Below are 23,022 nucleotides of genomic sequence, written 5' to 3'. Positions count from 1 at the left end.
AGTTCTCAGCTGCCCTGCTGATGCCGGTGACCCTGAGGACCTGAAGACACATAGGACAATTTGTTTGTATTCATGAAGAGGAAGGTTGTTTGGGCGTTTAACATACTGGTTTGTGAAACACGGGGGTTCGGTTTCTGTGGTACCGAAGATTTTTTGATGTTACTTCTGCAATGTAGTTCCACATCTGCTGCCGAAGGCTCCTTTCCTCCCAGCCCCTTGCTTGCTGTCTGTGCAGACAGAATACACATTCAGAGTAAGACCTCGTGCTACGTGGATGCATAACTTTGGCTCGGGGTAAAATATTTATTTGACCTCAGTATTATTCAAATATTTTCCCGTTTCCACAGAACCACGCTGGGTGGCTCTGGAGACCTGAGACGAGTCGCTGGGGAAGAAAGATGTCCATGTTCCCAAGAACTGATCCACAGAAGGGCAAGCTTGGGAAGTGCTGCTCTGCAGCGATTCCCGCTGGGAGCGGTGGAAGAGCAGTAGTGTGTGCCTGCCGCTCTGGCCTCTGCTCCGACAGGTACTCTGGGGCCCGTGCTGGGCCGAGAGGACTGGAGGTAAGGTGCACGCATGTAGAGAATCCTTCTAAAACACACATTTTACACGGTAACTTCTAGAGTAAAGCTGCACATCCCTACAGAGAGCAGCGTCTGGGCGGAGGCCCCTACCTCCGCCAAGGCTCCGGTCTGCTTTGGTGAGGTCAAAGTAAATCTGTTCTTGGCGGTCGGAGTTGTGGCCCTGCGTGTGCAGCAGGCTGGGCTAGAGCCACTGTGGGCAGCAAAGGGACGGATGATCTAATTGGCATTTTTCTAGCAAGCCTGCCGTGGCCGCGCTCCGAAACTCCGGAGGCTTTACCGCTCCTTGGCAGTTGCATTCAGCCTCGGAAAGACGGGTGGTTGGACGCGATCGGAGCGCAGCTGGCTAAAACACCCAGCCGAGGCTTCCGAGCGGTGTGACTCATGCCCTCCCGTCCTGCGGAGACCCCGCCGCCCGCCGCGCGGGACGGAGCACCTTTCCGGGCCGGGGGGCAGGTTCTGCGCTTCGCCCCTCGCTTTGCACCGTCCGCACTTCGGCGCCCGCCCCTCCCCGCGCGGCGGGGGGGTCCCGCTGCCCGGCCGGCGCCCGCCGAGTCCCGCGGAAAGCCCGCTCGGGAGCGCCCCCCCCGCCCCGCTCCGCTCCCCGCGGGCAGGCAGGTGGGCGGGGCGGCGCTAGGGCCCGGGGCGGCGCGGCGGCGGCGGCGGCGGGGCCGGGCGGGGGCGGCCCCTCCCGGGCGCAGCGCGAAGGCGGGCGCGGGCGGGCGCGGGGCATGGTCCCGGTCCCGGCGGCGCGGCGCAGCGCGGAGCGGAGCGGGCGCGGAGCGGTGGCATGCGGCGCGGAGACATGCGGCTCTGCCTGCGCGCTGCCCCGCCGACATGGACCGCCGCCGCCGCCTGCCCCCCCCGCCGCCGCTGCTGCTGCTGCCGCTGCTGCTGCTGCTGCTCTGCGCTGCCCTCGGCGCCGCCGGGCGTCTGAGCGCCCGCCCCGGCAACGAAGGTGAGCCGCGGCGCGGCCGGGTCCCGCCGGGGACGGGTGGGTGGGGGACCCGCCGCGCGCTCTCCCGGTTTTTTTCCCCCCTTTTCCTATTCCCCCCCCCTTTTTTTTTTTCTTTTATCCCACCCCCCTCGGCCCCCCCCCCCCCCCCCCCCCGCCCCGTTAAGGTGGTCCCGGGCGACAGCGGCTCCTCGCCCCGGGACCGCAGGGCTCGCTCTCGCGTTGCGCTGAGGCAGCGCGGCCGCCGCCCGCTGCGATGCGGTGGGTGGTGGGGGGGGCGGGTAGGCGGTCAGCCGCCCCCTCCGCCCCCGAGGAAAGTTGGCGAGGGAAGGGCAGCCCGTGCCGGCCCCCGGCCCCCCGCCAGCGGGGCTGCGCGGGGGAGAGCCGCAGCGGCCGGGGGCGAGGTGGGGGAGCAAAGGGAGACGGCGGGCCGGGGGCGGCCGCCGTCCCCCCGCGGCGGGGGAGCGGGAGCGCCCCGCGCCCCCCCCGGCAGGTGCCCCGCGCCCCCGCAGCGGGCCGGCCGGGGGCGAGCCGCCGCGCCGCCGCCTCCTGTCCGGCCCCGAATAGCGGGCTGATAGCTGACAGCGGTAGGAGTCAGGTTCGCTCGTTAAGGAATAAAAAAAAAAGCCATAAAGACGAACGGGTAGCCCCCGTCTCCCTCACGCCAGCGGTAACCGAGCTGTGAGCCCTTTTCTGCGTGCCGGGGGGGTGGTTTCATTAGTCCTCCCGTGTTTCCAAACTTTTAATTAATACGAAAAAGAAGCTTGCTCCCCTATAAAACCTCTCTTTGCTTCCGTAGCGGTTTCGTATCAGGCTTTTTTTAGTGCGTTAAAATGTGTGTGTGTGTATGTGAACGTGTGTAAATTTTCGGAAACAAAGCACGAGCGGTTTGTTCTCCTTTGCTGTGGTAATTTTTAAGATGACATTTGATGAAAACGCGTGTTAGGTTTCAGGGAAAAATAATGACCGCTAGAAACTGTTTGAAAAAGTAATCGCAATACTTTTAGAAAAAGATAAAATTGCCCTTTCTCTATGAAAAAAACCCCACAAACAAACCAACAACGCAGCTTTCGCTCACATGCACAGTGGAGGCAGTCAGCATGATCAGGATGTCCAGTGTAATCGTCTTTAGGGATAAAATCTTGAGGCCAAAGGTAGTGATGAACTTCTAGCATCAAACCACCATGTAAAACTTGCACCTGCTTGAGTTGTAGGGTTTCTGTAGAGAAGCAAGTATGAAACCTATTAGAATAATAATTTCTCCTGTACAAATAGTGTTGATGTACTTATTGATATCCTGGGTGCTTGCGGGATAAGGCAGTGAGATAATGACTTTAAATGATTTATAGAAGGAAAAAGAAATATAATATAAAACAAATAAGGAAAGATTCAAACTTTACAAATCCTGGGTAACCTTAAATCGGTTGTTTTTATTGCTAGGAAGAACCTATGGTACCATCTTACCAGAAGAGCAATATATAATCTGTTTGTATGTTTTATGTAAATTTGTTTGGCATGCACAGTGCTCGATAGGTTGTTTAAAAGAATGTGCTTTTAATAGTTGGTCACTTTTAAAGCCTCCAGATATGTGCTATTTTGTAAATATTGTCATCTTTCACAAATGATTTTCAGAAACGAAAACAAGAGTGTTGGTAGAGGTTACTCTTATTATTAAAAGCTTTTTGGGAATGTATGTACTTCTGTCAGTCAGCGGAGCAGCTCTGCCTCCATGGCAGTGGTAGACAGACACAGTCTGTAAACTGAGACTAATTATGCAAAAAAGATATTACAGCATTCCAATTTGCAAAAAAACCCCACTTTTTGTTTCTTTGTTTAAAATCACTGGCACTGAGAATTGAGAAAGGAGGAAAAAAATTGGTATCGTACAGAATGCGCATTAAGCATACTTGTCTGAATCAGCTTTCAGCAGATACTCTTTCCATTCTCTCTTTTCAGCTTCAAGAACTTGTACAATATGGGCAATATTTTCAAAATGGCTAGTGAAAGCAACAGTATAAATGCAGTTACTGGACCGTAACCCGCTTTTGCATGTTTACTTCTTTGAAGTATGTATTTTGCTATTCCTTTCAAAAAAAGGAATACTGACAATTTCTTTTAAAAATAAGATCAACTTTAAAGGACTTCCCCCCTACTTAGGAAAGCTTAGTAATTCTTTTATTTATTTACAGCGTATTTAGGCTGATCATGTGAGTTTAGAAATCTGAGTTATTGTAACTTGCTGACGCAGTAATTTGTTCGACGATCGAGCGTTAGCATGCAGCTTTAAATCGTGTCAGAAGATTGTTTTCCTCTTTTAAAAAATCTTTTTCTCACCACTTCACTTACATCCCTACTGTTGTTACCGTAAGTTTCCTCCCAAAACTAGAAATAGATGTTTCTGCAATTCTGTGGGATATTTAGAAAAGTTTTCTTTTTCAACCACTGAGAATGAAGAAGACGTATTTTGGACAGAGATCGTTAATATAGGCGTCTAGATAAAAATGTATACATTTTTTCCTACACTTTATAGTAAAGCTACTGTTGAAATTCTCCTTATACATTGTTTTAACAAAGGATGGAACTAATTTTTGGTGTGTTTATATAGCTTTGTGTAACTTCTTGTGGATGTGAATGTTGCAGTAGGCATGTTACAAAAGTATGTTCAGAGCCACCAGTAGTATTTCCTAAATTTATTTGACTTAAAAGAATTATTTCTGTTTTTTAATTACAACTTCACGTATCATTTACAATTAACATTAAAACTGATGACTGAGTTAGTACTAATACTGCAATGGAAGTGGATGGGATGAAGGGAGAAAAGGATGAAAGAGGGGCTGAAGGCAAGTTGTTGGTTTACTTCACTTTGTGGTGCTAAATTCAGTCCTTTTTTTTCTTTTTCTTGGAGTGCTTGAGTTTTTGTTAACTTGCTTCATCCCAGAGAAGTTTTGTTTAGAGTTTTTTCTTGGTGAAATGTAAAATTTTCCACTGAGTTTATTTTTAAACTATCTGCCGTGCTCATCGCAAAGCTGCACGCATTTTACCTACGTAATCACAGGAGCTCAGGAAGGTTCTCTAAAGTTCAGATTTATCTATGTGCAGTGGTAAGGTGTGTGCCATTTTCTGTGAGGCAGGAAAATGTCAGGAAGATTTAACATCTAACTTTTCCAGTTCGAAGTTGCAAACCAAACCCCGTAGGTGCATAGAAACCACACGTTCTGCTCTTCCATTCTGTTGGATATTTTCTGCTTAGGGTTGTGGGTTTTTTCTTAGAAGGATGCAATTTCTTTCTGAATAATTCCTACAGTATCACGAAATCAAATGAGCTATATCATTCTGTAATTTAGTAATTGTTCTGCAATCTCTTTTGTAACTATATGGCCTGCCTGAGGGTACCAGCAACCTTAATTTCACTGTTTTATAACCCACAACAGTTAACACTTGACCTAGGTCATTAACAGGATTATCAGCAAATTTGTTTAAGCTTTTACTGACAACCTGAATTGCTTCAATAATATTTTGACTGTGCAGACAGGAAACTTCTTGGAACCTCTCAATCTAGCATAAAATTAATTTCTTGTGAACATAGCTACCAAAAGATCAATATGGTAAATCTGCTTACAGTACTTGGTTTCAAATAGTGTCTGTTTTGGTTTACAGCAAGAAGGTTCCAATCAGCCTCTCTTTTCAGTCTGTATTGGATTTGGAGATGCGGTTTCATCTTTTATTCATCGATTACTACCTCAGAACTTTGCGTAACTGTGCAATTAAATGAATCTTTTTATCTGGGCTCGTCTCTTGTTAACACTTAAAGTCACTAAAGATGACTTACTGTGCCTTTGTAGTAATGACACCTCTTGGCGTGGTTTTGAAAAACGCGGTGTTTGCACATGGAGCAAAATGCCTGCCTAACTTTCGCATGTAATTTTGGGAAAGGCTGGCAATACTGGGAACTTTTCAGTAGAATCAAAAGGGATTGCACAGGGAAATGCTTTTTACAAATCTCATCTCCCTGTATGTCAGGTATCGTTAGGTCAGGATAAGTCTTCATTTATCATGACACAATTCCTGCTGGTGCCTCTAGCTTGCTCTTGAGTGTTTATCTGCAAAAGAAGTTAAAAGTAGGTTTAGAAATCTTAATGTGATACCTTTTAAAATTTAATTTCAGAAGGCTCAAAGTCATGGGGGTCTAGAGGGCTGTTTTTCATACAGCTGTATCTTATTCAAAGCTTCTGTGCTTAATCCTGAGCTGTGTGATTAGACAAATAATGGACATGCTTTAAAATTGGCACCATGATGTTTTTGAAATCCTGTGCAACAGGAGAAGTAACTTGGGTAAATTCCTCATTTTCTGTCAACGTTTTTGATAGCAGGCTGTAACACATGGAATAATTTATTTTCTTTTCTGTTTGTCACTGAAGTTTGTCTTGACTTACTGCTGATTTCAATACGGTGTATTAAAAAGAAAAATCACTACACTGTCTATAGCAAACTTAAAGCAGATGTTTGAAATACAAAGATGTCCAGATTGGACGCAGCAATTAATTCTTATTGCAGTTAATTTGGATACAACATATTTGCTACCCAACGAAGCAGTCAGGGCATGGAAACAGGTTAGAACTCTTCTGTACTCTCAGCCTCAGGAAATTAGGCTTCAGAGGCACTACCAGAAGGGAAAGCATTAAACAGATAATAGACACACTAAGTTTAACAGTTGTTTACATGAAATCTTTGCAAATCAGGAGCGCATTCTGATTGAACTTAAATTTTTCATTCCCATCTGGGAAGAGATACAAATTAGTTTTAATTTATTTTTATTATCTGCTGGAGTTAAGGAAATTGCTATTAGTATACTTTCTTTTGATTCTGTTTGAGAACTTGTAACTTTTCCTCTAGGAGCGTATGTAATGGCTCTTGTTCTTGTAATCCCCACTTGATGAAAGTTTAGAAATACGGATGCAGGTGTTCATTTTCTTGTTTTCCGAGCTCTGGGTTTTATCACCAGTGAGGGTCACTACAGAGCTGTTACCGAATACAACAGTACTGTTTGTAGATTTTTACACAGAGCCTGAGTTAGTTCCATAAGGTACCTGTAGGTACATGTAGGTACTGCTGCTTTGTAGCTGCTGTTTGATTTTTCTGTTAAAAAAAAAAAAAAAGAATAGCTGGAGATACAATCATGTCCTTACTTTTGTTAAAGTTCAAAGCTCTACTCAGTGGAGCTGGTATTAAAATACAGAAAGGTAATTTTGATACCCTAAGGTGCAAAATTGACTGGACTTGTCCAGAGGTGCTAGATAAAACTTCAGAGGTGGGGCAGAGGGCTCTCACTAACCCATCACCTTTCTAAAAGATAATTCCAGCATCTGAAGAGTTGTTTTTCTGGAGTGAGATGTAGGGATTGTAAAAATTTTTTTTTTAAACATTTCCTTTCTTATGAAAATGCATTGTTCAATTTGTTGAAGCATTGTTGAAAATTGTTGAAAATATATTTATGAGGAGGAAATGACTTGCAATAAGAAATGATATAGTGAAATGAAAGAATTTTTGTTTACAAATGCATGTGACTACTGTTAAGTGATACATTTTGCTAAAACTGCACTGCAGTGATGTAGCCCTTCTTATTTCCATAAACGCTTCAGAGCAGTAGCTTTTTTTTTATATATACCTAAACTGTTCTAAACAAGAACCAAAACTTAAAAGAAAATAGTTTAATTCAGAAGATTAGATATGAACTCCCAGTGGTGTAATTTTGGAAACAGAACATGGTAGTAATTTGCTGGAGTCTTGTGCTTCTTAGTTTCTTAGGCACTTGATAAATCCCAGCACAAGTATTCATTTTGCAGTGTGAAACTCATGTAAGATAAAAATTGAGTCTCTTGGACTGAAGATTCCATTTAAATTTCTGCAGTGAATGAATGAAAGAAATAAAGATAATCCTGCCTGAAAGACATCTTGGGACAGTGACATTAAAGTTCCAGTCTGTGAGAGTGATGGGTAGCCTGAATGAAACACCAGCATGTACAGCCTTAAATTTGCAGAGATGTTATTAAACCAGACACACTGTAAGCAGAAACATTAGTGCCATGCTCCTTTTTTTTTTAATTATTATTATTAAACTACTGTGTCCTGCTGTTTCAGGCAAAATATGCAGGAAAACCCCATTAATCTGCTGGAAAAATATTGATGAAAGAAGAATAGCAAACCAAACGAACAGTGGTTGAAACTTGCTAGCAATTAAGTGAACAATAGGATGAATGTTAAGGTTCAGTCAGGGCAGTTTAGTGTAATAAGGTGTGGGAACGGTGCTTTTTTTTTTATTTCCGGATGGTTTCTCATACCATTTTTGTATCTATATTTGGATGGAAAGGTTTGCATTGCATTGGTCCTCTTTTTAAAAAAAAAAAAAAATTAAAAAACATGCTAAACCATAGCTGCCTCACATAAGAGGACAATAATTAAAAGCTAAAACTTTTGCATTGGTGCCTAAGAAAAGAGGGGTTTGTAGAAAATCCAGAGTGATGGGTTACCATTTAAATAAATAATAAGTAAAGCACAAATATATGTTTTGGTCTACGGTAGGCTTCCCACAAACTTTGTGCAGTAACAAATAGCAACGAGTGACATTGGGTTTCTGGATTTAGTTGTTGAGAAGCTAGAAGGCAGCTAGAGAGTTTTTGCGCTGGCTGATTTTTTGAGAGGCAAGGCTTTTTGAGAGATCTCTTTTGGAAGACGAGAGAAGGATTAAAAGAAGAGGATAGGTAGGCAGAGATGAAGTGAAAGTTGGACCTGAATCTCAGAAAAATGAGACCAAAATCCAAACTTTCTCCGATTAATGACAGTGTTAGGAACCCAGAATTTAGTGCTGACAATGATCTGAACACTGAGCAAAGCACAAATTAAGAAATTCCTTGCCTCCCTGAAAGTCTAAGCTTTGTTTACATTAGTAAGCTTCATGACTATGATTTACCAGTGGTGAATTTCAACAGAGGCTGCAGTTAAGACAGGCTAGAGGCATTTTTACCATTCTATTCAATCCTTCTAACGGTGCTTTCGTTTTAAAAAAAACAAAGAAAGAAAGAAAAGCAAGTTGTGTCTGTCCAGCCTTAATGTTCATGACCAGCTGTGGGAAACACCCACTTTAAGGCATTTATATCAAAACAGGTTCTGAGATGGTAAGAGCCTTATCCTGCAAAAACTTCTCTCCCACATATGATTTACCTTGGAGAGCAAATGTCCTAGCAATGGTTGAGAGTTTAGTTTGCTTGGAGAATGTGGTTACAGCTATGGAAAATACACAGTGCTCACCCAAACCATCTAGAGATAACCCAACTGTAGGGCAACCTCATCAGTCTCTTTTGTTCCCAGCGCGCCCACCCACGCTGCCCTGCAGTCTTTTCTCTCATGCCTGTGCTTTTTCTTCTCTCTCTTCCTTCCCATAAATCCACATTCAGCCATGAAGAGTAGAAGGCAAAGATTGTCTTTTCTTTTCCTTCCTCAGTGATTGGGAGGACCACATGTCCATTCCTTCTTATTAAATGCTGTTTACCAGAAGGGGGATCCTTTGATCTTGTAGATGCCCAGAAAAAAAAGACAGAGGAGAAGAATTATATGTTTAATGGCATTGCTTTTTCCATAGTTAGTTGGTTGTGTTGATCCCGAAAGCTGGGTTAAAGCTGGACAGAGGGTGTTCAAGAAATCAAAGCAGAAGTTGTCAATGCTAACCAAAGAAAGCGATCTGGAGAGGAGGCGTGAGGAACATAGTTTGTGGAACATAATAGAAACTGGAGCCATTTGTGGGAAGGTAATGGAAGTAGAGGAATAAGCAGAAGACAGGGGTCTGAAAAATTGTCTTGTGGGTTGATGGGAATAGAACAGTCATTTAGGCATTTACCTTTGTTATAAATATTTGTATTTCTCACATATGGAAATACTGAAAAAAGATGATAGCGGGGTTTTGGTTGCAAAGGCAGCAAATGAAGTCAGGGGCAATTCCATTTTTCATATGGATAGCTCAGCACACATGTTCTGCATTAATTACCTCCATAAATTCTGTTAACCTGGCAAACAATGAAAATATCATGTTGGTGACATCACTGTATTGGAAAATAAAACTGGTTTTAGCATCTTGATTTTCTCAACATGACATTTGAGGAGATTTCTTATGCTATTGGCATTTTACTCCCCCAATTTGCACCAAGATGTTTAGTCATTTGCTCTGTGGGTTTATTTTATCTGTGGAGTAGCTGTGTAAGGACCCAAGCATTTCATAGGCTATGCAAGCTGGAGCCCTTGATCCATGGAAGTAGAGAAGAAAAGCTTGACAAAACTCTGTCAAGTCACACCTGAGTAGGTGGCTTTCCAAATGCAGTACTTCAGGATTCTCAGAAATTTTTTTACAAGTCTTAACTTCCGTGTTTCAAACTTAAAAAAAAAAAAAAAAAAGGCAAAAAAAAAAAGCGCCCACAACTAAACCCAACTTCACTTGCAAGGGTTTTATTTTTCTGTGCCCTATGCGAGGAATTTCTTAAAAGCAACTTTTTTCTGAGTTGTGGCATGCTGCCAGCTGATTCACTTGGGGGGTATGACAGCCTTTTTAACAAATGAATGGTCGTTTGCTGGACTTATGCTCTGGTCCCTGTCTCAAAAATTTCTGTCCTCAAAGGAGTATTGATTACTTGCTGTGATTTTTGGTGATTTCAGGACCTTGAATATGTTTGAACTGCAGTAAAATTTGTGGGAACTTAAGAACTTTTAGTCATGGGTGCTGCATGTACCCAGGTGTATTTTCCGTCACGCTTTTTGATGTCTAGAATTCTAGAAACTGAGCATGTCACACTGGGTTTTGAATTCTCAATTTACCTTAAGTGAACATGGACACTATGTTCCAACATTTTTTCTCCCCTTTAAGTTGCTAGAAGCTGTCCCAGGGGGGATCTTTGTGACACTCTGGTAGACCACAACTCTAAGAGATATTCGGAGACCTCAATTCTGCAAAACTAGTGAATACTGAATATTATTATTTTCCCAAGAAAGGAGGAATGCTGAAGTAAAAAGACATAGTTGTGCAGTGTGCGTAAGCCCTTTTGAGAAGTGCTTTAGAGCTTATTAAAATTAACTGAGTAATGTTTGCTGTTGAGTTTTGGCTAGACATAGGCATACGGTGCCATTTTATGTGCCTCAGGATTTGGGCACCCAACAGGACTGGCAAATCTGACACATCCTGCGAGAGACCCCTTCTATTCTGGGCTGGTGAGAGGCATGGAGTGGCTGGGTTTAGGTAACTGAATCTCATCCTTAGTTTCTGGTATAATTTTTTTTTTTTTTTTCCTGAGAAAGGCAAACTTGGGTTTTGAAAGTTAAACTCCCTTTTAATACAGTGGTACCCATTTTGCATTTACGTGTGTAATGTTGTGCTTCACTGATGTCAGATTTAATACTATAGTAGTAGAGTAGAATGAGCTTTGGAGGATTTGGATTTGAACGTGAGTTCAGCTGATCAGTAATCCAGGTATCTAAGGGTTTATGCCTTTTGTGGGAGGTACTAGAAAAGGCCCAATTGGAACTGTTTTAAAAAAAAATGAGTGCAAAGAAGTAAAAGCGACACAGTAATTTGGAACCTATTAGGTTAATCCATTTTTAATTTTTATATCCTTGTGTTAATGAAAAGAACTGGCACATATCAACTTACAGGAAATAGCATAATAAAACTGAAACCTTATTAGGCCCCTTTGATAAACATTGCATTCCAGCCCACCAGTCATATGTTTTTGCATAGTTGGAAATTGAGCTTTATGCCACTTTAACAATATCAAGAGAACTCTCATGTTTCAAACTAATAAAAAAGAAATAAAATCTGTTTTGTCTGTGTTCATCCATGAGAATGGATGGGCGGTTGTCAACACAACACAGACAGGTGCTCTGAGAAAAAGCAGTGTACAGATTTGTCACCTCACTCCTACAAAAAGAGCTGCTAGTTTGTAGTCGTCATCGGTGCAGAAACGGCTTGTCTTTGTTTTCTCTTTACAGTAGCTGGAATAACTTCTGCAAGGTACTAAGGTAGGAGGTTTGAGTGTGCCTGCACACCTGCATAGACTCGATACAGATTGACGAGAGGGTAAGGTGAAAGCTTTACATATGCTGCCTCTCCTTAGCTATTGCTTGGAGTCCCTCCGCAATAGGTTGGGGGGGACAGCTTTTGGTGTTATGTGAACGCTCCTAAGATTTCCAGCAACAAAATGTTTACTTGTTTTCTGTTCCACTTTGAAATCAGCTTCAGTTTTGTCTGCTAAGGAACAGTATAGTTCTGCAGTTTTCCTGTTTGAAACCTCTCACGTGAGGCTTTTCTTTTTGGACCCGATTGTCGTTGTCCTGTCTGTTCAGGAGACTCAGGATGGTGGTGTCCCTTTTCTGCATGCAGGCTCCGTACATAGCGAAAGGAGGAAGACTGCTGGAGAGCTTCTACTTGGCATCAAGTGCAGGTGATGAAAGCCATGCTGGCTGGGCTGAGGTGCACATAGAGCTGTGGCTGCTGCTTGGCATGGTCTGAGCTACCGGGAAGGGGGTACGGGAGTACAGCTGATCCCTAGCAGGATCGAAATTCATGCTGTGTGCAGCGAGCAGGGAGAGGGCTGCTGTGTCCCTCCCTGATCGGCTCTGGTTTTGCAGTTTACAATCTGTGCTTTTATTTATAGGAATTCCTGCATTGCTCATCGCCGTCCTGTGTTCTCTCCTTCGTGGCAGCCTTTTGAGAGAAACTTGCAGTAAGGTTCCTGCTTTGGCTGCGTCAGTATTCAGCTATAGGAAATACTGAGGTATCTAAATCTGGCCTCAGACGCTCTTGGGGAGTGTGTTTGATGAGAAGAGTAAAAATCTGGGAGGAAGATGAAACTCTTCCTCTTCAAAAGCTGAGGGCAACTGCCATAAAAACAGAATTTGCTAAATAATCCAAGTTGATGTAGGAACCTTATATGTTCTATAGAAGCAATAATCTATAGGTAACTCGACACGTGTTGCTAGTCTTTTGTCTTTTCACCTGAGATTTGTAAAACAATCTCTTAATTTTGGAAACAGTTATTTACTGAACATTTAAATGAAAATAACGGAGGCTTGGGCTGTCCAGTCTTCTTTTGTGAAGATTCCCATGTTCAGTATTGGAGCAACTGTTTTTTAATTCATTTTGGTTTTCTCTTGTTTTTTCATTGCTTGCCCCCACCCTGGTGGAGTTCTTCAGTCAGCAATTTAATCACAGATTGCACATGACAGTTGCCAAATTTGGAATGTTCTGCACAAAGTCATATTTGTATTGTACAGTATAATGGCACAGGCAAGAAGGGTTGAAAGTGCAGACCTCACAGGGTTGTGCCTCTCGAAGGACTGTAGTCTGGCTTTGAGCTGTAGCAGAAATCTCACTGAGAAATCTTGCATTTGGAAAACAGTTGTGTAGTAAATGGGCCAAACTTTGTTGGCACTTGCGTTGGGTATGTGTTACAAAGTATGTCCTATTGGCTGTTTTTAGGAGGCTATACTCTGTGTAGCTTAATGTCACTTTGCTTCCTAGGGTGTCCCTGGCCTGGGGGAGATAAAGCTGTAAAAGCAGAGCTAGTAGATGGGGACCTAGAAGATCTCTCTTACGCTAAGGTCATTTACTTCTGAACAATAACAACATCTTCACTACAACGTTTGAGGGGAAATGCAAGACCATAAAATCACAGAAGACTTGACTTTCGTTAATGGACGAGCAGGAAATCAGGCCCCAAGTCTCTGCTGCTTAAAACCAGGCTTCACTGTCGGACACCCTTCCATGAAGAGGGTATTGCATTCATTAGCATTGCTTCATGGAGTGGTTTCTTATCTACTGATTTTACTTATTTATTTATTTGTTGTCCCTTCCCAAAGATTTCATGGTCTACCTTAGCAAACTTCCTCATGATTTCAGCAACATCAGCGTGATGGCTGATCCTAGTTTGCAGTTCTGGTGAACGCACCAACGTGCAACTTTGGCTTTGCCTGGGCCCAGCCTGTCTGGCTGGAGATGTTGCTTCTAGCCTCAGAATAAACTAAAGACACAAAGCTGATCTGCTGCCGCTCTTATGTCACTTTCACCACTGCTGGGGGAATGGAAAGTTGAGAAGAGTCAGATCTGTACTCATAGGTGGATTAAAATCCAGGTGCAGGTCCCCTTGGCCAGGAAGAGGCCGACGCCATTCTAAAAATGTACGTCAGGGTTTGCGCTGACTCCGCTCTGTCCCACCCCAAAACCAAGTTCTGGCTGACTTCCTGCCGCAAAGTATTTTCTCTGCTGCTCAGGATTATATGACACTTTTCAATTATGGGCATTCACCATTTTTGGTTTTTTTTGGTTGCATAGCAAATTTGGTTTTCCCCATTTGTTGGCTTTTTTTTTTTAATAACTAACTAGTATATTTCTAAACTGACTGATGCCAAACAGGAAAAGACAAAGCAGTGATGGTTTCCTTTCTCTCTTTGTTTTTTTGTTTTTTTTTTTTTTTTAACTTTTAATTGGACCTGTTAATTAGTTGAAAAAAATATTTTATATAATTTACCTCATTGGCTATTGCTCTGTATTTTCTTTGTAAAGAATATGATTTGGAAATGCTTTCCAGTGGTGAAGTTGTTTGTAGGTGGTTCTTTAGATATTGCAAGTTGCCTCCTAGCAGTCTTTCCTCCCAATTTCTTAGGTCATGAGGGGGATCTCAGGATAGTTCTACCTGGCATAACATCTGTTTGTTTATTTTTTACTGGGGGAGGCATTTATACTGTGTTCAGTTCACTGTAGCAGTTGTTACTCCACGTGTTTCTGGACATGCTGCTGCTTTCAGACTAGATTGAGGTATCTTGTTTGTTTTAAAGTTCTCTTTCACTGACATTACTCCTGATGAAACCTGCTCTTAGTGAGCCCCTTGGCAGGCCCTCTACCATCGCTCTCAAACTGGAAGTAGTTTCTGGTAGTGTGAGCAGGGCCATGTGTCAAATTCCACCCAAGCCTTCATTCGTCTTCTGCCTGAGACCATGAAAAGGAGAGTGAGCGAGCTTTGCATTTCACGTCCATGTCCCTGCTTCGGTTGCTGGAAAGAGATTCATCTTTACCCCCTAGGCAGAAATGCATATTGAGGGAACTAATAATGCTTTCTCTTGCAGTTGTGAACAGGGGGGGGCCAGAAGAGTCAGGCAAGAGAGAGCTTCTAAAAAGAGAACATGTTCTCAGTCGGCATTTTGCCAGTATGCTGCCACTTGGCAGAAATAGCACAGTGTACAGTACGGTGAGCAAGGGTGTTGTACGGAAGGACCAAGTCACTGATTTTTCAGAGCCAGACGTGATGGTTGCTCAATTTCTATAGCACTGCAGTATTTTAATACCAGTAAATTCTCCCTTGTACTTACCACTAGTTTTAAAGCAAGTTAATTACATGATGGGAACCGGTGCAGGACAGTGAGATTATTAGACAGCACTTGATTTATTTATTTATTTGAAGTTGTTTTATGAGAACTCCTCTGTGTCTCCTTAGCATAACCAGTGATCCTTTTCAAGGCGTTTTGTAGGAAAGAATTGTCAATAGCAACAAAACTGTTCAGCTAGTTTAAGAGTTGCCCTTAGTAACCGGCTGGTCAACCTCAGAGATTTCTGTAAGAGCTAGCTGAATGATACTCACACAGTTCTGCAGGAGAACGAGATACAAGGAGAGCAAATGAGTTGTGTGAGAAACACATAAGCTTCAGAAAGAGCCTGGAAACTCTGATTCTCTTTCATGTGGCCTGACTTGTAAAACTACCTCTTTGCTCTCTTCTGGAAGGAGGTAATAGGAAGGAGGAAGAGTTACTAGCCGTTTTTTGGGGATATAATATGCTAACCCTTCCTCTTCTTCTGTTCTCCAATACCACAATTAAGAACATGAGAGCTGTGGGTAATCAGCCTCTGAAGTTAGGACCATATCTGACCTGCAGTTACGATTGCTTGCTCAGCCGTGCTCTTCACTGGGCCAGTTGCTCTAGAGCAGTTGGTTGTTACATTTGCAAGGAAAGAAAATGTATTGCCACACAAAGTAGCTTGACCTCTTTTTTTTGTTTTTGTCTTAAGTCGTTCAATTCCCTTCATGCTAGTGTGGCTAGAGGTGCACACCTTGCACAGGGTGGTGCCATGAGAGAGGTTAGAACTCTCTTCTCTGCAGTTCCTTCTCTCATCTAGTAAAGACGTCACTATAGGCATTTGTAGTACATCTAAACATTGACTTTCATTTAACTTTAATTGTATGTGGAAAAATGCGAGGGTCACACTGATATATGCCTGCTGCTGCTGATCTGACTGAATATATCTTCATGATACACTTCATGAATTGGTCAGGTCAGTTTTGTGAAACCAAGTATTGCTGTTTGTTACACTAGAGGATATATCAGGGTTGGAAAAAAGTTGAAATGAGTCATTGTATGAATCAAGTGCTTGTGTAAAGTTTTACTTTTTTACTTTTTACCTAACCCTACAAATCCATGCAAAAAAAATTCAGACAATGAATATTGAATCCATTCTTTATGTATTTCTTCAGTCTTAGTGTAGGGAAATGCTTTTTTCTCCTTCAATTTCCAGATTAATATGTACTGTTAGGACGTACAATGACAAATTATAACACTACCCTTCCCTATCATTTTTGTCTAGGGACCATGATCATTGCAGCCTGTAAGTTCTGTCTTAATTGTTTGCTCTCTATTGAGGAGTACAGCTCCCTCTTGAAGTCACAGGAAAAATGAGTGTCATAGAAGCTTTTTTCAGGGAGAGGGAGGTGTTTTTTTCAGGTGACTACCTGAAAGGAAATATGTTTTGCATTTTGGATACTATTAGAGAACAATGCACTTTTGGTGAAAAGTTTTTTTTTTTTCCAAATTTTTTAATAGGGAAAAAGTATTGTAGGTATGAATTGTAGCTGGATTCTAAACAATTTCAGCACTCAGGCAGTCTGCTCTGTGTTTCTGCTTGCCTGTAATATAATTCTTACTAGACAAACGATAAAGACATCCAGGCAAAGTGACGGTTATCTAGGGCGTCAGTATAATTCTTTCTTTGGGTATTTTTTCCTTCCCCTGGTTTTTTACTTGGCATTTCACAAAAAACAGAAAAAACCCAAACCAAAACAAAAAACCTGAATGAGTGGTCTTTATAATCATTGAAGACCACGTGGCTAGATAGGTGAAGGAACTTAAGGTTTTCTGATGTTATTCTGCTAGATATTAAATAGTTACTTGAGACGACAAGCTTTGTTCCTTCTTGCACAAATGAAACTGGAGGAATTTGAAGATTGTGCAGTATGAAAGCATATAAACATGTTTAGCACAAACCTACTTGTTAATGAAGTTACAGGCCTGGAATATAGCTTTGCTTTGCTTTGCTTCCTTCCCCCCGTCCCCCCCCCAGTAATGGGAGCATTTATACCACTCTTTTTAGGTACCTACTTGCATCTACTTCCATTTTCTGACTTGCATCTGACCTAGAAGCCTACTGTAGTCATGTGAAAACCTCCCTTCTAAGGATTTCTAAAAGGTAGTGAAACATGTATGAGCATGGAAAAGTAGTTTGCCTAGCGGTGCCAGTTTGAAGGAGATAAGGAAGGTGGAATGAAGGAGAGAAGCTGAAAAAATACTCTTGCTGTTGTAGATTTGATCCCGATGTATTGCAACACAAGCTGCTCCACGGCTGAGGCATCTACCTGTCGTGGACAACGTGGCTTGCACTGAGTGTTTAATTGTCCCCCGTGGCCCTATCATAATGCCTGTGAGTGCTGGTAACCTGGTAAATCTGCTCTGAGATAGGCAGGCAGTAGGGAGTTGACCGTGATGGAGGTGGCATAGAGAGATATGGACAGTGATGCTGAACGCTGATCTTCTGCACCTTGAGGGCATGCTGTAACTGCTAGGTTGCTTGGCAAGTCTGGAGAGGGAAACTACCACCAGGTTGTGAGTCTACTGCCTGTTTATTTTTTCCAGATGATTCTGATGAATTTGGATTGAAGTAATAAATTTCGGAGTGGCTGCAATCATGTTTTCAAGAAGCTCATTCTTAAAGAATAAATGTATTACTGAAGTTTACTCCTGAGTGATTTGCCTTAGCAACTTATTGCCAAGTAATTTACCTCAGAAGTCATACTTCCTTCACCACCATGTATTGCAGATGCACAACAAACATACCTGTCTTATCCCAGGAGATCCATAATCTGGGGGAATTTGTAGTCACAAAAGCAAGAAGTGCACTTTTTCCTTTTGAATTTTTATTAGTGTTTCCTTTTTATAGATGCAAACCTTGCTTCAGAGTAGTCTGCCTAGGGCCCTGTGCACTCAATAAAGGACTGATTTTTCTTTGTGTAGGTGATTGAGAATTTAATTATTGATAAATTCAGAGCTAAGAAATATATAATACTGGATTATGTGCTTTCTCTAAGATTAGTGAAGATGTTTTGTTTATTGATGTAGGTAAAAATTCAAAATACCGTTGTTTTCTTTTAAAGGGGTGTATAACCGTAGGGGGAAACATTTTTCCTCGCATAGATGGAAGAGCAGCTGATTCATGGTAGTACAGTGCTGCATATATACACACACACACACCAGAAATGCATGTGCATACAAATGTAGACAAATGTGTATATTTATGGTTGTTTATAACATGGTGTTATTTCTAATACTGCACACCTGTTTTTCCCTACTGTGTGTCCTTCTGTACATCCCAATAACAGGAAAAATAATGCCTTCATAGCGCTCTTTTTTTAAGTGATCTCCAAAATTAAACAGCAATTAAAAGGAGGATGATGAAATAATAAAAATAGCTTAACTTAGCAGATTCATAGATGATTTTCCTCATTTTTTCCCTTCCTAGTCCTATTCTTTTATTTTCTCTGAGCACCAATAGCCAGACCATCTGGTTCTGGGAGCAGTGACAACTCTTCAGGCTTACAAATAGAAGCTGAAGCTTCTCAGACTGCTACAGTGGCCACCTCTAATAGATCCATCATTCTCGCATGTTAAAATTTCCTTGCATATGATGGGATTTATTTCTTTTTTCATTGTCAGTAATTTCCATATTGAAGAAAAAGAAAAAGGAGGGGGGCGGGGGGCGGGATGACAGCGAAAGTAAGCCCAAATTGCAGATAATAAATATTTAAGGAGCACAGATTAGTGCAGTTGTGAACAATGTTGTCATGTAGTGTACTAATACTTCATTGGTTTGTGTTTATATAGAGCCTATTTTTTTGTATGATACTTTGTATCAATTCATCTGTTCCACTTCATGTTAATGAAGAAATGGTTAGTTAGGAAACTGTGATTAAGCACTTTGAGACTATATGGCCAGGGTAAGGAACAGAATTTATTTTTGTGCTTGTAAAAACCAAATAAGTAAATACTAAAGAAGAATATCCTTTAATTTGTTTGTATTTATTTATTCATTTAAAACACCTGTACATGTTTTAAAATGGGTATAAAAACACTGTGATTTGAGTGAGTGGAAAATGTCTGTATCAGACTGTTTACAAACAAAATCTTCCTTCTTACTCTGAAAATTGTTGCATGCCTCAAAAAAAAAAAGATAACAGCAAGATTAGCGATGAATTGATGGCCCTCTTTAAAAGTAGGTTTGTCTGAACTTGTAACATTGTAAATAATTACTTTTGTAGCTAATGTGTTACACATGACATTTAGAAAACACTACTGCAAGACAATTTGAGAACAAATTGAATCAGAAGGAAGAAAGAACTGCAGGAAAGACTTTAATCAGCATTCATTATTTATTCCTCTATTCTGAGAAAATTATATATGCCAAATACAGGCCTTTAATCAAATAATGATTAAAATATTCAGATCTCACCTATGTAGTAGAATGCATTGACCCAAATTTCAGGCGTCCAAGGGGAAAATGCTGTAGTTTGTGCAGCTGATAGAAGCGCTCTGTTCCCACCCCCTGCTGTAATTAATTTGGCCAGCAATCCATTGTTTGTTGTCACTTTTTTTGTTTTGAAAAGTTCCCCGTCTGCTGTTCGTACTATGTTTTAAGATAAACAAGACAATCCTTTTCATTTGTCTGTCTTTTTCTTCTTTGTAGTTAACTGCCAGGCCACCTGAACAAATCAACTGCTCACAAGGTCCCCAAATAAACACATCTTTTGGTACGGGTAACTGAGGTTAACTGGACAGAGGCAAATGAAACTCATTCCTCTTCATTTTGTCTTCTTTTGTAGTTAATCTGCTGGATTCAAAAACAATTCAAGGGGAGCTGGGGTGGATCTCCTACCCATCACACGGGGTGAGTTCACTAGACTGTGAAATCGAAAAGTGCTGCTACAGACCAATGTGCTATTTAACCATTGTTTCCTCTTCAGAGGACACCGTGCAGTAGTGCTGGTTCTTTGGAGCTTCAAAAATAGTCTGCTCTAAGCTTGCAGTATATAGCTTACATAGCTATGGTGCCTTCTCTTTAGAATATACATCGCAATGTGTGTAATCCCCAGGAAGAGCTCACTTTTATTGGAGAAAATGAAAGCCAGAGGTGCGTTGAACAAAAAATATAGTCGTCTTTAGGTACTGTTCCTTCTTCTATTGCAATGTGTATTTCTAAAAGATATCAGGAGACTGTTTCATAGCATTACTTGCTAATTTATTCAGATGGAAGTAGTGGAATGTGAAAAATCTGTGGACAGAAGTGGGTGATGTAAGTAATTATTTGATAACTTTTGTGCTGAATTGTTAAAGTATTGTTACTTATGAGTTAAAATGTTATTAAAGAAATGTCTAAATAATGTTCTTGAGGGTTGGGACTTTTTTTTTTATTTACCTTGTATCCAGATCTAATGAAACTAGACCTTCTATTTGGAGAAGTAGAAGTGCAGTCTTAGAGCATCTGTGCTTTCGAACTTGCTAACTCCCATCATTTATAAATAGCATTTGCCACCAGTCTCTTTAAAATTTTTGATGACTTAATATCAGTGCATAGCTGTCCAGTGGTGCTGATATCTGGTCACTCCCCAACTTCTTCTCTCTGTGGAATGTGTATGTGTGTTTGTTTTGTAGGAACAACCCATTACTCTCTACGTTGCATAGAACAGATATGCAAGGAGACCCTTGCATTCCTGCATTCTGTCCCCCGAACAAAAAAAACCCCAACACTTGGCAGGGTGAAGCCGTGGTGTCTGGAGCTTCCCTCACCCTCAGAGAAGGCTGTGCCATCAAGCCTTTGCTGAACAAAGGCACTCGGAGACCTGTGGCTCCTTTTCTTTCTGTCCCATCACTTGTGTATACCCTTAAGGTGCTTTGTTTCCTCTGTGGCAGTCTTATTTTGGTTTCCTACCTTTAGGATGACTACTCCTAGAAGTTTTCATGCGTCTATCTGCCTGTGTCTTCTACCCAACAAGTAAACCTCTGCCAGAGAGCACTGCCACTTCTAAGTCCTTGGGAAATGTTGTCTCTAGTCTTGATAAGGGTGAGGAGTTGCTAACTAAGAGTCCAGCCACTGTCCTTTTTCCAAACCAACTGCATTTTGATTCTCGGTGTTGGCAGGTATTTGCTCATTGGTTTGTTTGTAGGATCATGAACATCCACTTTTTGATTCTTCTGTGGCTTTGGGCAAGCTGTTACTTCACCTTTATCACTTTTACAGAGATCAGTGGTAACAGTACTTTTGCATGTCTGCCGTATGGGATTCAGTTGTTAATATTTAAGTAGTGCCTTCTTGATATTGTTATGCAGGTGTTTAGCAGTATTTAAGGATTAAGGCTTGGTTTATTTTTTTGAGTTTACACATGGATCTTTCTCTGTATCTCTGAACAAATTGTTCTGTTCTCATGGGGAAGAAGTGGGAAGAGGGTTCATGTTTCTTTCTAGTGGCTGTTCCTGCTGACTTTTCCCAATAAGAAACCTCTATAAACAGGGTGTCCAAGAGCGAACTCTCCAGCAGTTTCTAGCTCATCAGGGTTTTTTGTCTTTACTTGCATTTTTTTTTTCTTTTTTGCAAAGCCTTTTTTTTTTCTTCTCTCCCAGCTGCCCTGCCCTCCTCTGCTTTACTCTTCTACTCTGTTCATCGTCTTGCAGCTGTGCAGATCTGAGGCTCTGCTCCCTGCAGCTGTGCCTCTCTTGCCTTGGATGCCTAAAGCAGTTGGTAGGGAATGATACAGGGTATCTTGGGGGCTGTAAGAAAACCAGATGTGCTACATTACCCCACCAAAAAGGGTCCCCAGATCTCTCAAAGCAATTTTATTAGCTTCTGCAAGTTTTTGTCAGGTAAATCTAGCACAACTCGTTTGTGTGTGTCTGTGCATGTTGATCCTATCCATGGATATCAAAGCCAAAGTAAATCATGGAATTGTACTGATGTTCTTACAAGTTAATGAAATTCTTAGTTAAAAAATCGCATGGCAGTAAATTGATGTAGATCATGTACTGTGAATGTTTTTGTAAGAGAACTGAGGCTCTAAACTATAGCCTTCAAAATACTGTGAAATTTTAAGCTTACATATCAAAAACATGAATGTAAAGTATAGAAATAGCAACATTTATCCTATCTGAATTGGCATTTTGCTGTAAAACGACAACTTGAAATCGTGTGAAAGAGATGCCTTCTTTTTACAGCCCTTTATTTATAGTCAATTAATTATACCTGGTAAATATGGCTGCATCTGTCTCTGAGCTAACTAAAATATGAACTTAAACTTTAGTGGAAAAACATTATAATAAAGATGTCACATCATATTGAAAGACTGCTAATAGCATAGCGGTGATTTACAAGGTAAAGCTAATAGAGCTACACTTGAGGCTGTGATTCACAAATGAGAATACTGGTGTTGTGCCAATTCTTCTCCACCATGCAGCAGTGTTCTCATTCTGAAGCCATAAATGTCAGTGTACTGAGGCCGGAGACTTACAGAATTTTTAAAAATAGTTTAGCCAAAGTGTTTAATAAACTACTAGGTTAATAATTTTATCTTATCGATACATGATATTGATCGATTTCTGGCAAAATGACCCAAATTAATTGGTTGTTGTTTTCAGCGTTCAATGGTTCTTCTTTATTCTTTTAAGTCTGCCTCAACTTGGGCATATATAATAACAGCTTTCCAGAAATTCCTGAATATTCATGTTAAGATTTATAGCTAATTTGTATTCAGAGATTTCTGTGTCCCACGTAAAAACACTCTAATGGCAGTGTTTTAGACCATGGTTAATAATATCACCCTGTAAGAATGTGATCTCTCCTTGAACCATCCCACACAGTCACAGTCTTGGCATCAGTAACACTGATCTGGTCAAGCTCATTAAAATCCCTTAAGTACAAAACATTGGCCCCTCTAGATAGCAAGGCAATGGAATTAAAAAATATAATAGCAGGCTTTGCTGATGCTTGAGCATGATTGGCAGCAGCCACACGGCCTGTATCCTGTACTACCATCTCCAGCACCTGCCTAGGCAACCTTTTTGTAATGCCAATCAGTCAAATACCAGTTC

The 23,022-nt window shown here is 41.5% G+C and overlaps 1 protein-coding gene across 2 annotated transcripts in view; it reads left to right on the top strand.

Annotated features, from left to right (window-relative positions):
- Nucleotides 1-1,274: 1,274 nt before the first annotated feature.
- EPHA3 (EPH receptor A3) overlaps nt 1,275-23,022 on the top strand; it is a 235,450-nt gene continuing 213,702 nt past the window's right edge. For both annotated transcript variants that reach the window (XM_052794544.1, XM_052794543.1), the window contains exons 1-2: nt 1,275-1,539; nt 19,767-19,831. In XM_052794544.1, the coding sequence (XP_052650504.1) occupies nt 1,419-1,539; nt 19,767-19,831 (186 nt within the window). In that variant the 5' untranslated portion in view covers nt 1,275-1,418. The remainder of the gene's footprint in view (nt 1,540-19,766; nt 19,832-23,022) is intronic.

The sequence above is a fragment of the Harpia harpyja genome, chromosome 8 (genome assembly GCF_026419915.1).
Source record: "Harpia harpyja isolate bHarHar1 chromosome 8, bHarHar1 primary haplotype, whole genome shotgun sequence".
Taxonomy (NCBI): domain Eukaryota; kingdom Metazoa; phylum Chordata; class Aves; order Accipitriformes; family Accipitridae; genus Harpia; species Harpia harpyja.
Note: the sequence above shows the minus strand (reverse complement) of the source record. Positions and strands in the feature narration are given on the sequence as shown.